At 60.1% G+C, this 16060-nt stretch overlaps 1 protein-coding gene across 4 annotated transcripts in view; it reads left to right on the top strand.

The window, feature by feature from the left end:
* The window catches only part of CDH4 (cadherin 4), a 540313-nt gene that overhangs the window by 469224 nt on the left and 55029 nt on the right, over positions 1-16060 (top strand). For all 4 annotated transcript variants that reach the window (XR_009249149.1, XM_058686129.1, XM_058686130.1 and 1 more), the window contains exons 5-6: positions 3047-3202; positions 10564-10708. Coding sequence is in view for 3 of the 4 variants with exons in the window: in XM_058686129.1 (XP_058542112.1) it covers positions 3047-3202; positions 10564-10708 (301 nt within the window). In the remaining variant the exon portion in view is untranslated. The remainder of the gene's footprint in view (positions 1-3046; positions 3203-10563; positions 10709-16060) is intronic.

Genomic DNA, 16060 nt, shown 5'->3' on the forward strand with positions numbered 1-16060 from the left:
GGTGAAAACAATCGCCCGGCACCATAAGTTATTTTAATGTAGACGTCACTTTAAACTAACCTTTTACCATCTGTTCTGTCCTTTAATAACAAATGCAAAAGAGCCTAATTCTCCGTGGCGTCGTAAAAGTGAGGTGGGTGATAGAAACGCCTGTCTGTGTTCTTTATTCATGGCCCTATCGTATGCTGCCGTGATGTTTTTCTCATTTTCCAGACACAAATCAAGGGGAAACTGCTCTCCCCTGATCTGGTGAATTCATTTGTACAGTATTTCTTCTTAATGTGGTAAACTGTGCGGAGCATCCCCGAGCCGGCACTGAGTCCCGGGCGCGCACACAGAGCAGCAGCTGGGGAATTAAGCAAAGGCACCCAGTGGTCAAACTGTAATGAGATTCCTTTGCAAAAAATAAAACCTCTTTAAATATGTGGTGGGTTCTTTTCAGTGGTTTTATAATTAAATTTCCCCATGAAGGATGGGCAGTCTGGCCCAGAGAACGCGGTAGACGCGTGCCAGGCCGTCCACTGTGCTCGCCGGCCGGCTGCCAGAGCCCCCGCCTCTGGAGGACTGCCTGGCCCGAACCCAGCGACCCCTCCATCCAGCGCAGCTCGGCCACTTCTCTGGGGCCCTCTGTGTGCTCAAGTGCCGAACTCACCGAACTTTCTAGAACTTTCCGGGCTCCCAGAAGACAGAGCTTGTGCTTCATAAGCAGCCAGCCTGGGGCTTTCTACATTAATCACATAGTTCCCAAACGGGGTCTGATCTGCTCTAATGGGTTCCCCACACGTGGACAAACAGCGCAGGTGCAGATAGCCAGAGGGGTCTTCCTCTCTGGGACCCAGACTGGCAACTGCCGCCCCATTTCCCTGGCGAAAACTCCCTCGGGGGAGAAGAGGTGGCTCACAGCCACGGAGGGCCAGGGCCGCTGTCCTGTGAAAGGAGCCCTGGGGAAGGAGCCAGGTGGCCAGGAAGGCGCCCGTCCTCTGTCCTCTGTCCTCCGTACAGACTCATCTCCCTGGACGTGGCTGCATGCTGGGCTGCTTGCACACGGCTGTCCTGGCTGAAGGACGTTACTCGGTGGGCAGTAGAGGGCCCATGATGAACACAGGGTACACACGTGTCCTGGGGCACCCAGCACTGTAAGCGATGAGCGGGCAGAAGGCGGCAGGCCCGGGACCCAATGTGTTCATCCCTGGAGGGAGGCAGGGGTGGCTGTGGCCAAGATGAGCACAGCAGAGCTCCGACACCCCCACGGCCCAAGGGACGGCACCGGGTGACATGCGTCCCCAGCCCTGGCCCCGGCCGTTCTTTCCGTGGCCTGGCCTGAGCCCTGCCGGTGTGTGCTGCTCGGGGCAGAGCCAGGAGGTGGGAGATGGAAACCAAAACAGTCCTCGTAGACTGAGGGGAGGAATGGCAGTGGGGGTGGGATAGGGGTTTGGGAGGGGAGGAGGGGAGGGCAGGGTGGGGGAGAGATATGTGGAGAGGAGAGGGGTGGGGAGAGGTATGTGGAGGGGGAAGGAGCGGGGTGTCGGGGAGGGGTTTGTGGAGGGGGGAGGGGCTGGGGAGGCGAGAGTTATGGGGTTGGAAGAGGAATTGTGGAGGAGGGGGGAGGGTACAGGGTGGAGGACAGGAGTATTTGGGGCGGGGGGTACATTCCCAAACAACCACCCAAGAAATCTACTTAACATCTGTCACTACCTGGTACAAAAACGACTCTTGTCGTGAGGACTTGGAGACATAGCAGCTGGCACAAGGGTGGGAGAGGACCGTTAACTACCGCCCCATCCCGTGACTGCCTTATTCTAGACCAGGAAGTGGGCACCCTGGACGCCTTCGCTCATGCCGCCCGCCCTACGCCCCCACCTCTGGCAGCTACCTGCCTGTCCTCTGTGTCCATGAGCTCAGGGGTTGTTTTTTTTTCTGCATTGAATTTTATTTGCAGTCTTGCAATAAAGCCGACCCTGCTCTGTAGAACTGGAGGTTTCCATCGTGTCTGTTTCGTTATAAAATGTTGTTATGATCCCTGAGCTTTGATTTACAGGGAAAAAACTGCATTTTGTAAAGGTATACTGGGGACCCGTGAACGATGAAGGGTTATTGGAGCACCCACCCCCAGCACCGCCTGGAATCCACATATAACTTCTGACCTCCAAAAACTTAACTACTCATAGCCTACCGTCCACCAGCAGCCTTACCAACAACATAAACAGTCCATTAACACATATTTTCTATGTTGAATGTATTATGTGCCGTGTGCTTACAATAAAGTAAGCCAGAGAAAAGACAACGTTATTACGAAAACCGTAGGAACAGAAAATACGTCTACAGTCCTGTACTGTATTTGTCCAAAAGAATTCCCTATATAAATGGACCAGCGCAGTTCAACCCCATGGTCAAGAGTCAACTGTATTCAAAGTTGAATTCCAATCTGTTACTTTGACCTTATCAATGATACCTTTTCAGTCTCGGGGGCTCAGAGAAACCAGTTACCTTCCAGTGGTCACCCCCGTTCCCGTCAGGTGAGCTTTTGCTTCCTCTAAATGAAAGAGTTCACAGTTCTCCGTGAAAATACTTTCACGTTCACATGTAGGCCTGTAGCCGTTGTGACAACAGTCCTCAGTGTGAAATCTGTGTCTACCTCCCGGTTGCGGGTCCTCTCTGCCCCGACCCATCCTCACAGCCTCCCACCTTCGGGGACCGGACCCTGTTCTCTGGTGCCCCCGTCAAAGGCGCAAGATATTGGGACACGGACGAACACGTAGCGGGTGTGTGTGCTGTGTCCCAGCCTTTCTCCCTTCTGGACTCTGTAGCAGCTGCTCCGTGGTCTCATCTTTCCCCGTCACCTGCTGGGCCACCGGACGTGTGGTTGGTGGCACTCCATGACCCCCTCATCACTGGCTGCCCTTCCAGTTCCCAGAGTGGATACCTGATGTTCCCCGAGCTGGCCAAGTGCAAGCAAATCAGGGGTGGGATGAGTGGACGTTTAAGAAGCGTGGCCCCTGCCCCCCACCGCAGGCTGACTCTCCTCTGCTTTTGCTCCTGTTTCCAGATCCGGTCCGACAAAGACAACGACATCCCCATCCGGTACAGCATCACGGGGGTGGGTGCCGACCAGCCCCCCATGGAGGTCTTCAGCATCGACTCCATGTCTGGACGCATGTATGTCACTAGGCCCATGGACCGGGAGGAGCGAGCCTCCTACCACGTGAGTACCTCGGGCCTTGGGTTCCTAACTTGGGAAGGAGAATGTCAGCCTGAGCCTGTGCTGGAATTGCCCGCAGGGCTGTGTAAAGCCCACGGTGCTGGGCACCACCCTGGGGTTTCTCATTCAGTGGGCCCGGGATGGACACGTCTGTCACATTCCCGGGGGAAGACAGGAAGGTCTGGGACCACCTTGGAAGGACCCCTGGTCTAGAAGCTCTGGATCCACGTGTGCTCCCAGGAGCTCATTAGTTCTGGTGGAGGGAGGGGACACGTGGCTGCTGGGCACCGTGGGGCCCTTTTTCTGGAGTGCCCCTGTGAGCAGTTCCATCCTGTCCAGCCCTAGAATAACACACCTGCTTCTCTGAGAGCCGGCAGCGGGTCCGGGATGAGTGCCGTGCTGGTGCCACCTCGGAGCGGGGCACGCAGAGGGGAAACGGACGTGACCACAAAGGTTGCAGGGCTCGGGCTTCTGGGGGCTGTTGGCTCCTCTCCTGCTTGGCCTCCCTGACGTGGTAGCTCAGGGGAGGGACCCCGGAGCTCAGGTGAAAGCAGCAGCATCTCGTGGCCTCCACCCTAATGGCCAGTCCCCCGTCCGGACCCCCTCCTCATCTGCAAGATGCAGGTTTGCACCAGCTGGAGGCAGTGTGAGCTGGAGGCAGAGGTGAGGACCCCGGGCCCCTCACCAGGTGGGAGGATGCAGGGTTCACATGTGCGAAGCCCGGAGAACAGAGCCCCACGCACGATACGGCCGGTGTGCACATTGTAGTTGTCATCACGATGTCTGAATGTCCAGGTCCTCGCTTGTAACTTGGAAATGAAGACCATCGTTGGAGAGCATCGTATTCTCAGCCTTTTGCCCTGATGTGGACGTAATCAGCCCAGATTTCACTTGGCTTCAGCCCCCAGTGCCGAATATGGCCAAACACCGCCGCCACTCTCTGGTTATCTGCTTGGGGCCCACTGTCCACCTCCTGCTAGCAGGAAGGCTCCACGTGGCAAAGAGCCATCAAGCTATCCACACCACGTCACCAGGCCCAAGAACAGAGCCTGGCCCTCAGGGGATGCACAGGAACCATTTGCAGAGAGAAGGAATTGGTGGGAGAGGTTAACTCTGTCGTTGACAATGGTGGCCTCCCCCGAGGGACCCCTGACGCCCCATGAGAAGTAGGGTGCGAGGCTGACTGGACCTGGGGAAGCTGGGTTGGGAGGTTGGTCCATCCTTCTTAGCCACGGTCTCAGACTGGCTGCCCAAGTTCCAGGTGGGTTCAGCTTCACAGAGCTAGTCGACATGGAAGAGAAGGTTCCTCTCTACTCATGGGTCTTCGCCCATGAGTAGAGACAGGTGTGGAATCAAAGTCAGGCTCCTGGCTCCAGAAATCCCCAGTTCACTAGACCCAGACATCCCTCTTCAGAGAAGCTTCCAAGAGAAACCTTGGCTCATACTTCCAGACTCTTCCCTTTGGGTATACCACTTCATCCCCCATCCATCCATCCATCCATCCATCTTTCCATCTATCCACTGATCCATCCATCCACCCATCTGTCCATCCGTCCATCCATCCATCCATCCATCCACTCATCCATCCATCTACACACCCACTCAGCCACCCACCATCCACTGATCCATCCATCCATCCATCCATATATACATACATTCCATCCATCCATCTATCCATCCAGGGAACAGTTCTCAAGTGCCTAGTACATGTTAGGCCTTGTGGTTGACAGTGGGCCTACAGTGATAACATGAACAAACATGGCCCCGGTCAGGGGGAGCTTATACCACTGGGATTAAAAGGCATCAAAGCCTTTTGGCCTGAAACCCCTAAGAAAGACCACGTGCCCAGATTCTTCAGCAATCAGACCACAGGTCTTGACGGAGTGGGTGTGTCCTGCCTGGAGATGCCACTGGAAATGGGCATCCGGGTGTCATCCTGACTGCCCCTCGGACGGTGGGGGCCAGGGTCAGGGAGAAGAAGCAGGTACAAGGAAAATCACTACATCTTTTCTGAGCCAGACCGGTGATTCCGTTCCCAGGGCTAGGGAATGTGGAGGGAGAAACACAGACTTGAAAACCCTGAAGCAGGTGGCCGCTGACACTCGGGCCCATTTTGCTGCTGGCGTCTAGGCAGGCCGTTTCAGGGGTGCCTTCCCCCCGGGAGGGGCTTGCAGGGGGCTTCCCCGAGGCCCTGGTAAAATAAGGCGTGGTTGTTCCCACACCCAACACTCAGCGGGGGCCGGACACTGGGGATGCGCCACCCCTCCTCCCTGCCCCCCTCCCACCTCCCTTGTGGTCTGTCCACCCTCCCAGAGGCACATGCCCTTCTGAATGCGCTGTTCCAGGCGTCTGTGCCCCCGAGTCTAAAGGTATGTGCAGCCAGTGGCCGGGGACAGGTGAGCGTTCCCAGTGAGTGAGAAGAGAAGGCGGGGGGTTGCTGCTTGCTCGCTACGTCGCCCACCTGGTCAGGTGTCCCTCTGCCCTGCGGCCCTCGTCCCTGATTGGCCAATGACATCCAGAGCCTCGGTCGACATGGGAGAGCTTTGTCTCCAAACAGCCCCACAAAGAGGCCACGTGCTGGTGATCATGCTGACCTCCTTCAAGATTAGACAGATTTGTCTTTCATTATCACGGTTGCTTAGAGAAAGCCCCTCCCCCGGGCCTGAGGTGCCAGACCCTTCTCTTGAGGCCTGACGGTAGGGTTGGCCCCAGGCGACCCCTCTCCTGACCGTAGGGCTGGCGCCACGTGGCTCTTCAGTGTCCCCTGAAACGTCACTCCTCTCTCTGTACTGCAGCCATCGGCCGCAGTTGCTTCGTGGTTTGGGGAGGGGGAGCTCCCGGTGGGGCACCTCTCCTGCCTTCCTTGGGGCTCCAGCGACCCCTGCTGTCCCCAGTGCAGGTGTCTTCTCTGGCTGTTTCTTACGGACCGTCCAGACTGCTGAAAGAAAGCCTTTGTCATAGGCCCTGGGCCGGGCTGCCCCCCACGACTGCTCTGTGACCACAGCCCTGGCTGGCCTGGTGGGGAGGGGCCGCCCCGGGCAAGGTCCTGCTCCGACGTCCAGGATGGCCACACATTCCGGGTCCCAGTGCAGAATGAAATGGGGGCCCCTCATCTGGACTAAGGATTTCAAGACAGTGACGGCAGGGCGTTCAGCCACACGCGGGCCCTCCTGAGCTCAGGGCCCGTGGGCTGCGTGGTCTCAGGCCACGGAGCCCACCCTGCGTGGCCAGCCTCCAGGCTTGGGGTCCTGTCTGAGGTGGGATCGACGGCGAGTCCATTTCACGGAGACTGAGGCTTGTGAGGGATGGGTCTCACAGCCCGTCGTTGTCTGGGCCTCCCAAGCCCTGTCAGCCCCAGTGCAAGCTGCCCCCAGAGCCCCTGCGCGTTGACCTCTGTTTCTCCCGCGGCCGAGTGTTGCCAGCACCTTAGCCCACGCACTCCCCGACGTGGACACCCCAGGCCGGGCCCTGGGACAGCGGGATCTGGGAAAGGAGGTGGACCGACGACGGCCTGGGACCTCCTCTCGAGTTCTTGGTGCACCGCTCGCTACGCGCTGGTCCTCAGCGCCAACCGACACTCGGCCAGCACGGGCGCTCACGCAGCCATGCCGCCCAAGACGCATCCCCTTCACGCGCCCGTGGGCTCCCCCACGGGCTGCACGGGCCGTCCACACACATCTGTGGCCCGACACGAGATGGAGAGTCAGCTCCCCTCACGTGCCGACAACGCAGCTAGACCCAGAGACAGAGCAAGAGGGAGAAACAGAGACACAGAAATAGAGAGACAAGGGGGAGAGGGAGAGACGGGGGGGGGGGGGGCGCGACCTGCCAGCAGCAGAGCCCCAGCCCCGCAGATGCAAACGTGGGCACAGCTCGCGTCTCTCTCTCAGATTCTCACCACGGCGCGGCCAGCAGGTGCAGTGGGCGGGGTTTGGGGACTGTGCCGGGGGCTGTCCGCCAAGCCCACTCCGGAGGACGCGGGCCCCAGCGCCTGCTGACTGCACAGCCGCTCCTGGGAGAACGCACGCCGTGCGGGGAGGCTCTCCCTTGCATTTTATTTTAATTACTTTGGAAACCTTGAGCTCAAAATGAAGACCTGCTCTTGGTGTTTCCAGTTCACTGTTTCTCCCCTGCAGTTCACACCAAAGTCAGCCCTGGAATTCTGGGCTCCCCGGGAAGGGCCCCGGGTCAGCCCTCCTGCTGCTGCCCCAGTGGCTGGTGCCACTGCCTGCGGCCACGGGGCAGGGCCCCCGGGATGGCTGCTGGGCGAGAGGAAGCAGAGATGCCCCCGAGGGCCCCTGGTCCTTTCCAAGGACACCTGCAGGCAGGCCACACCCCCTCCTCTCTGAAGCCGGCCAAGAGGAGCCGGCAACTCTGGGGGGACACCATCCACCCGTCCCCACACACTCGGCTCGGTGTCCGGGTCTCTGGGTGACTCACTCGCCTCCAGACACTTTGCCCACATTCTCTTCCGTCCCCTGCCACGGCCCTGACGTCCCGTCTTGGGAGACGGAGAAATGATTGTTTCCCGCGCGTCATCAACTAGGAAATGTGCCCCACGGGGCTGCTCACTTCAGTCTCCTCAGACCCCATCTCACAAGTGGGCAATGTGGGCCCTCACCCTGGGGCTCCCAGGGCCACCCCTGGCAGCCACCTCCAGCAGTGTCAGCCCTGCCCCCTGCGGGGTGACAAGTCGGCCGGAGACAACGGGACCCGGACCGGAGGGCGGCCAGATCCATTTGCCAAATTCTGGACTGAACCCTCACGTCTCGTTTTTCAACTCTCTGTCCCACCGTGTGAAGCTCTCTGCTGTCCCCCCCAAGGTCAGGGTCCTGGCGGCCCTCACACCCCCATAAGGCTCCAGCACGAGCCCCTCCCGGCACTCCTACCTTACGGGGTGCCCCCCAGCGTGAGCACAAACTCAGTGGCTTCAAATAACACCCGCTTCCTGGCTCACACTCTGGAGGTCAGAAGTCGGCAGCTGTGCCCCAGGGTCTCACCAGGTGCAGGTCGAGGTGAAGCCGGCCTACAAGTGTCTGTTTCCTGCCCGTTCAGGCCGTGCCAGGCCCAGGTCCCCACTTCCTTCTGGCTGGCAGCCGGGGCCCCTGTCGCCCTCTAAAGGCCCCTGCATCCCTCGGCACGTGGCCCCCTCCGCTTTCAAGCTGTGCATGGAATCCGCCCGCTGTCTAGCGTCCGGCTCCCTTGAGCCCACCGGCCGGGGAAGCACCGTGATCCCAGAGCCGTGAGGCCACCACGTCCCGCCCAGACGGCGTCCCTGCGTAGCGGTCAGCCGTGCCACAAAACGTCGCCCCGTCGGGGGGCGACCCGCCATCGCTCCCTCATCTGGGGATCCACACGCCCCATCCTCGGGCACCTTCGGCCACACCTCCCACCTGAGAGCCGGCTGATCGTCCGTGGCCACGGGTCACTGACACAAGCGTTCAAACACACAAAACGAAGAGGGGTCGTGTTTGCTTTGCAAGATGGTTCTCCAGAAGATTCCTTCAAGGGCTCCGCGCGTAAGACCCACTGCTGAGTCCCGCCACTACCTCCATCTTCCTGAGCCTCGCTTTCCCCGTCCGTAAAGTAGAGGTCGGAGCCAGGTGGTCTCTCGGGTTCTCGTGAAACCCGAGGCGTGAGTGACCCATGTGGGGCTCCTGGGGCCCTGCCCGGCCCTGAGCAGGCGCGCGGCCAGTGCCACCCCAGCGCCCACCCGCAGGCGGCCTCAGGGCCCACGTGGGGTGCTCCGAGGTCCGTGCTCCAGCGGGAGACGCAGCGCGAGCCCCGGAGAGGCAGCATGCGCCCGTCGTACCCAGCGCTCTCGTCCCGTCCCCTCTGGGGCCCGAGACCAAGCTCACAAGTTGGCGTCTCCCTGCCCCCTCCCATGGCGAGAAGAGACACACGTCCTGCACACGACATCGCAGGAGCAGGACCTTCCCTTCACGCGAGACGAGACGCTTGGGGTTGCAGGTCGCCGAAGGCGCGGACGGCTTCCCTGTCTCCGCAGGAGGATGGGCCCCCCGAGCGGTGAGGGGGCCTTGGACACCCCCGCAGAAGCTAGCGATGCGACGGACATTTGGGGGGCGGGATGGGGGGGAGACCAGGAGGACCCCGGGCCTCACAGCCGGGGGCCACTTCTGCTACAGGGCCGCGCCAAAGAGGGCACCGCCACTTCCGTTGGGAGATGCCAGCGTTAACCGGAGCTCAGGATTACCTTGTCCAGAGGCTTCCTGACCCTTGACCCCGTGCGCTGCTCAGGGCCGCGTTCGACGAGGCAGAGGGTCACCTGGCCGCCGCCCAGAGCTTCCGCAGCAGGATGGGCCGGCCAGGGGCTAACACGGCGAGGGGGCTTCACGTCCCTTAACCAGGGTGCTGGGGACTCACATCCGCCCGAGAGGCTGCGGCCACCGCCCGGCTCCTTAAACACTTCAAGGGTGAAATTCCACTCGGGGCCGTCGCGATGAACCGAGCCTCCGTGGGGCAGGTGTGGAACACACACGGCCTCCTCCTTCCCAGAAGCTGGCGCGGGGCCCCAAGGAGGCCGTGGAGAGGATCGTGTGCCCCCCGCCCAGCTCGGGGACACCCCCCCACACTCCAACAGGCTTCCAGCACGGCTCTTCTCGTGCCCTTGGCCTGGTGCTGTCCTGTTGCAAAGGTGTTGGGGTCCGACGTGTCCAGCTCGCAGGGTGATGCGGTTTCCACAGAGACACGTGTGACACTCACAGCCTTGGTGAAGAGAGACCTTGGGCAGACCCAGTTCTCCCCCACATCCCAGGCCCCACACGGCCCCTCTCCGGCCCCCTCGGCTGGCCTCAGCCACTCTGGGACCCCCCATGGGGACCTCCACCCTTGCTCTCCTCTCCATCTCCTTCGTCAGGCCTCAGCTCCAACATCACCTCCTCTGGGAGGCCTGCCCGGCCTCCTCCCAAACCCAGCCGGCTGCTACCATACACCCAAGTTACGTGTCTTCTCTTCCTTCTTGACGTCCCTCTCCCTTCCAGATGAGAAGCCCCAGGGCTGGGCCACGTCCATTCCACTGGGCAATAATCTCGGGTCCAGCCAGTGCCTGGTGCACAGAGGCCCGTGACAGATACTGGTTGAGTGAATAAATTAATGAGTGAACGGTGAATGAATGAATGAACTCATCCAAAAACTAAGGGTTGCTGACAATCCTTCCCCGTTTCCACGGAGGCGAGAGCCGAGGCTCAGAGAAGTTTCATGATGCGTCCCAATCTCACACCCCTGCCAAGACCCTCCCTTGAGGGGCCCAGGCCCTCACATCACCCCCAGCCTGCTGCCGAGGGCCCGCGGGAACCTGCTCCCGGCCGTTCCCCACGGCTGACGGTGTCTGTGTTGCTTTCCAGCTCAGAGCCCACGCCGTGGACATGAACGGCAACAAGGTGGAGAACCCCATCGACCTGTACATCTACGTCATCGACATGAATGACAACCGTCCCGAGTTCGTCAACCAGGTCTACAACGGCTCTGTGGACGAAGGCTCCAAGCCAGGTGAGCCCCCAGCCCCTGACGACCGGCGGGCCAGCAGGAGCCGGTGGGCAAGGAGGCCCCGTGCTCCGGGGAGGCCGTCCGGCGCCCACGGGACCCTTCTGCTGATGCGTTCGTTTATCACCTCCTGCGTGTCCCACAGTGCGTCTGGGAGCGGTCCAGAGAGGGGTGCAGACAAGACAGGCTACCACAGGTGAATATGGCCACTGCACCGATGATAAGGCTCAGAAGGAAGCCATGGGGCGCTGAGAGTCCTGGAGGTGGCTGCAGATCAGGGAGGGCCCCTCTGTGGAGGTGACTTACAGGCTGAGAGCTGAAGCAGGAGCAGGAGCCGCCTGGACAGGAGGTCTGCGGTCTGTGTGTGGGCAAAGGGGGCCTGGGGAGGGAAAAAGCACGGGCAAAGGTCCTGGGGCAGGAGGCGAGCTCAGAGGGGAGACCTGCCATTCGAGGTCTCCCACACCACACTTTGCATTTTATTCCAAGCCCCCTGGGAAACCCACGAGAAGGCCAGACGCCCCCAGCCCCGAGAGGTGAGCCTGCGTGCCCGAGGCCCAGCACCCCTCAGAGTTGACCCGAGAGCCAGTCTTCCCACAGACTTCAGTTTGGCGTAAATGATGTTGACTTCATCCTGGGCCGGGCCCCTGGCGAAGCACGTGATATGTCTCTGGATCCGCATCCCCCAAAAAGCGGGCGCCCTCCCGCTCCCCTTTAGCAAAGACACGGCTCAGGGTCCGAGGAGGTGAAGCGAGCAGCCCTCCTGAGCGTAGCCGGCCAGAATCCCCAGCCAACTCCGGAACCTTGCCCGGGGACCAGCGGCATCGCTGGGAACACGGGGGCAATGCAGAACCTCTCAGCACGCACCCCTGATTCAGGCTCTGGAGGTGGGGCCTGGAGTCTGGGCACGATGCCCCGCCCCCCCGGTGGTTTGTGCGCAGGCCCAAGTTTGAGAGGCGGGGCCCTAAACCGCTGCCTCCTCCGAGGATGGAGTGTCGTCCCCGGGACACCTGCCTGCGGGGTCGGGGCCGGTGGAGCTGAGCAGGGAGTAGCCACGAAAACACAGGACGCCCCGCTGCATGTGAGGGTAGCCATTGTCACGCGTGTGCCCCACGCAACGTCGGAACATGCTTCCAGGGCCGGAGGCCGCCTTGCCCATCTGAACTTCAGCGTGACTGGTGTCTGTAAGTTAGTGGGCGACGCCCCGTCCCGGGAGGGCTTCCGGGGCCCCTGGCCCTGGGCAAGCGGAAGCCCGGGCACAAGGAGCCCGGAGCGGAGGCGGCCTCCCGGGAGGGGCCGGTGGCATGCCAGCACGGGGCGGCGAGGGCGAGCATTTATCATCCCTTCCCCGCCCGAGGACGTTGTCATAGCTCCGTCTCCCGGGGCTGCTGTTTCCACAAGGCGAATGCCATTTTCGATTGATTGTCTCAGAACCTCAAGACGCAGGCCAGCCTGGTGTCAGTGAAGGGGATGGGGTGTGACGTCATTTCTGCCGGCACCCGGGGCGGCTCCTCCCCTGGAGAGGCAGGGGAAGGCGGCCGACGGGCACATCAGCTCCAAGCAGCCAGAGAGACTGGACGGAAGCCGCCAGCCGCCAGCTCCTTATGCAGCCGGAGGCAGGGGACTGGGTGCCGGGCTTGGGGGGCTTCCTCGTTACCACAGGCACGGTGGGCCTCTCGCCCCAAGACCCAGAACGCTCTGTAAAGGCGCCTGGATATCACAGCTCAAACCTCCCGTGCCGTCTTTTAAATCGATAGAGACAGTCTCTTCCCAAACGTGTGACCGGCTTTACTCATCAGGGTAACACATGAGCAAATAACCCTTTGAGCCTGGAGACTGGAGCAGCCCGTCCATCAGCCCAGCCCCACGGGGCCACGTGGCGTGCCGAGCGTGGCCGGGAAGACCGGAGGCCGGCCCTCTTTGGCCACTCCCATGCCTCTCAGTCTGTCTACACGAGGTGTTGACTGGCTTTCAGAGTCCCTGGGGGACCCAGCGTCTGTCCCTGACCCCAGAACAGCCCTCAGAGGGGAGCGGGGACACCACGTCCCAGAGCGAAGCCCGGGACGGAGCGGTGCCGCGATGCGAAGGACCAGCTTGACGCCCTCACGCGCCTGGTCAAGGGCAGGCTGACACCAAACAGAGCCGTGGCATCGCCGAGGCGGGCGGAACTTGGAAATGGCCTCTGCGATGCCTCCCCTTACGTCAGGGAGTCACGGTGACAGGCAGCTTTCCCACGGTGCCTTTGTGGGGTAAGGAAAACCACCACCGGAAATTAGTCACGATTCTCTGCCGTGATGGGCTAATGAAGGGCTTCAGGTGTACGTGCCAGGGAAAACAAACGGAAGGATGTATGAAATATTGACTCAGCTAGGTGAAAACCTTTTAAGGTTTGGGTAGTTCACTTGGCGACGTTAGCAAGCTGACTCCGGACCAGGGTCCCAGCCGGGCCCCACGTTCACCCCGCGTTCTTTCCCCAGCCCCGGCGCCCCCTCGATTCATGAAATGCTCCCTGGAATCGCTGGGTCAGACAGGCTGGGAGGGCGTGGAGGTCTTGGGATGGCCCGTCCTGCAGGCTGGAGCAGTGCTTATCGTGGTTTGGGGTCAAGAGGGTCCTCTGCTCTGATCACAGCTGTTAGATCTCTGGGTATCCAAAGCCCACCTCAGAGGCCCCCCTGGAAAAGGGGATTCGCCGGCTCATCTAACTGCAGAGTCCAGAGACGGGCAGCAGCCTCAGATGCCGAGATACTGTGTCCAGAGTGGGACCGGCCAGAGCCCTGCTGGCCACTGTCCGACTGTCCCCTCCCCGGTGCTCGCTCGCTCCCAGGGAGCCTCTGTCTTCCTGTGGACAAGCCACCCCAGCAGCTGCAGGCGTCTCTGAGCTTCGGGCGGCCCCGGGAGAGGGAGTCCAGCAGGAGCCCCAGCAGATCCCCATGCCCTGGCTGGGGTCGTGTGCCGGGCCTGAGGCAGCCCCCGCGGCCAGGGCGTGCACTGAGAGCGTGTTGCAGGCACAGACAGGGTCTGGTTCTGGAGCCCTCAAGTCATAGAGTCTGAGCAGGTGGCGGGCGTGAATCCCCAAAGGAAAAGCAGATGGTTTACGCAGCTGTAAGGATACAGAGACACCCCACAAACCCTCCAGCCGTCTCCCCCAGGGGAACGGTTCACAGAACTGTCGTGCGAGATCACTCCAGGATGTTGACGCTTGTGCAGTGCACGGACCTCACGCACATGTCCGCAGGCTAACGTGTGCGTGTTTCCGTGCAGCTCTCCAAGACCTCCCCACAACAGCCCTACGGGACAGGCACTTTCGTTTTCCCCACTTTTGAGATGAGGTGAATAAGGACACACAGCTAGTGCAGGCAGAGGCAAGATTTAAACCCAGGCAGTCTGACTCCTGAGCCACAGTGCTAACCATTGTACAAACTGCTTCCCCTCCCCAGGTCTCTGTCAGGAACGCATTTGGCCACAAGTCACAGAAAACCCAGCTTGGACCAGTGGGGGTTTGGGGGAGAGCTTGAACCCATCCGTGCACACAGTATTTGCCTCCCCTTCTTGTTTCTTGCCACGTGGTCACAAAATGGCTGCCGTGCCTCTAAGCATCACATCCACTATCAGGCAAAAAGACGAGAAAGAAACAGGAGAAGGGCAGAATGTAGCGTGGGCAGTTTCCCCACCCACCCCCCCTACCCCACCACCCCCTGCTGAAAACACATGTTGTACGTGAGAGCGCCTTTCTCCAGGAGAGGAAAATATAAACCCCACCCTCAAGGTGTCCATTGTCCAGCTGAGGAACCCCGAAATCTATATGCTATGTACGTGCTAATGAGTGGTACAAGATGCTCACCTGGGCCGAGGCCTTCGGGAAAAGGAAGCATTTTCCTCCCTCGGGGCCTTTGCACCTGCTGTGCCCTCAGCCTGGGTGTCCTGCCCCCAGTCGCTGTGACACTGGCCCCTTTTCCTCCCTCAGCTCACATGGCGCCTCTTCAGCCCACGTGAGGGGGCTTGTCTGCCCCCCTGCTTTCCATTAATACTCCATTACTCATGGAGTTACTTAGTTTGTTGCTAGCTTACAGCGCTGGGCAGAGATCCTGTCTGTTCTCTTCACCGCTGTGCACCCAGGTGAGGGCGGGACTCCGTGAACCCCAGCCCCAGCCCGACAGCCCCCCTACCCGGGAGCCCTGGAGGCTAACCAGGGCTCAGGACACGCCCGGGGCCTCCTTCCTGGAGCTCGGAGCTGCTCGGCTGACAGTTCTGTGAGGCAGGCTTCGAGACCCTCACAAGAAAAGATGCCTCCGCGGTGATTATCTTTTAACTAAAAAAGGCTTTAATTGGAATTCCTGATTTCCCTAACCCCTCGTAACTGTGTGAAGGCCTATATTATAAATTTTGAAATTAATGTCGCCTTAAAATATTAAATAGCAGAGAAATCTATATGCTGCCAATGAAGTCAAAGAAACCCTCATCTTGATAACGCAGAGTTTTTGCTTAAATAGATTATTCTATTAGTGGCCCGTTTATTTATTTATTTTATTTCTGTGCCGGCGGAGGGCTCCCTGAGATTAATGCCATGGACTAATGCACAGATGGTACCAGATACTTGAAAGTCATCTGAATATTAAGAATTTAAATCTTTAGCCTCAGTGATTTGAGCAGAAAGCCAATTATGGGGCTGAATTAGTTTTCAAATTAAACTTCAATTTAAGGCTTGTGAAATTAATCCTTTAAGGCGGACAGCCACGTTTGTACACGAATTTCTTGCAAGAACCGACCCTCTGCTTTTCTCCCCTTTCCCTGCCGGCGCGATCAGTAAGAGATGCTCCCCACCCCGGCAGCAGGCAGCGGCCCCGCGTAGATGAAAATACAATCCCGTTGTTCTGTTTCATTCGCCAAGAAAAATGGAAGCCTTTCTACTGGGGAGAGAGGCCCAAGGAGGCGCCCAGAAAGTTCTGGAAGGATGTTTCGTTTCTCATCCTCTGGGCCCCGGGAACAAGGACGCACCGTCTCCCCGCGTTACCACAGATGCTGCTGGTGTAAGCGCTTCCTTAGCGGAGGGCATGCCCGGGGCCGTGGCCTGTCCTTGGGGTAGCTGGGGCTCGTGGTTGTGCGTGGACTCAGACCCGCCCGGCTGGAGGCCAGCAGCCACAGCCTCCAGACGCACGGGGACGGCCCTGCTCACGCCCCAGGCACCGGCGCATGCCCTCGGGACCCCACGAGGGATGTCCAGCTTCCAGAAGAGGACCCCCAGGCTCCAAGAGGCTCGGTGAGGTTCAGAACCAGACCCCCGGGAGCGGCAGGGCCGGGGTCTGATCCGGATGGAGTACAGTCTGACCCTGAGCCCAGCTTGGCCCGAGGCCACAGGCGTTT

The sequence above is a fragment of the Neofelis nebulosa genome, chromosome 9, assembly GCF_028018385.1.
Source record: "Neofelis nebulosa isolate mNeoNeb1 chromosome 9, mNeoNeb1.pri, whole genome shotgun sequence".
NCBI lineage: Eukaryota > Metazoa > Chordata > Mammalia > Carnivora > Felidae > Neofelis > Neofelis nebulosa.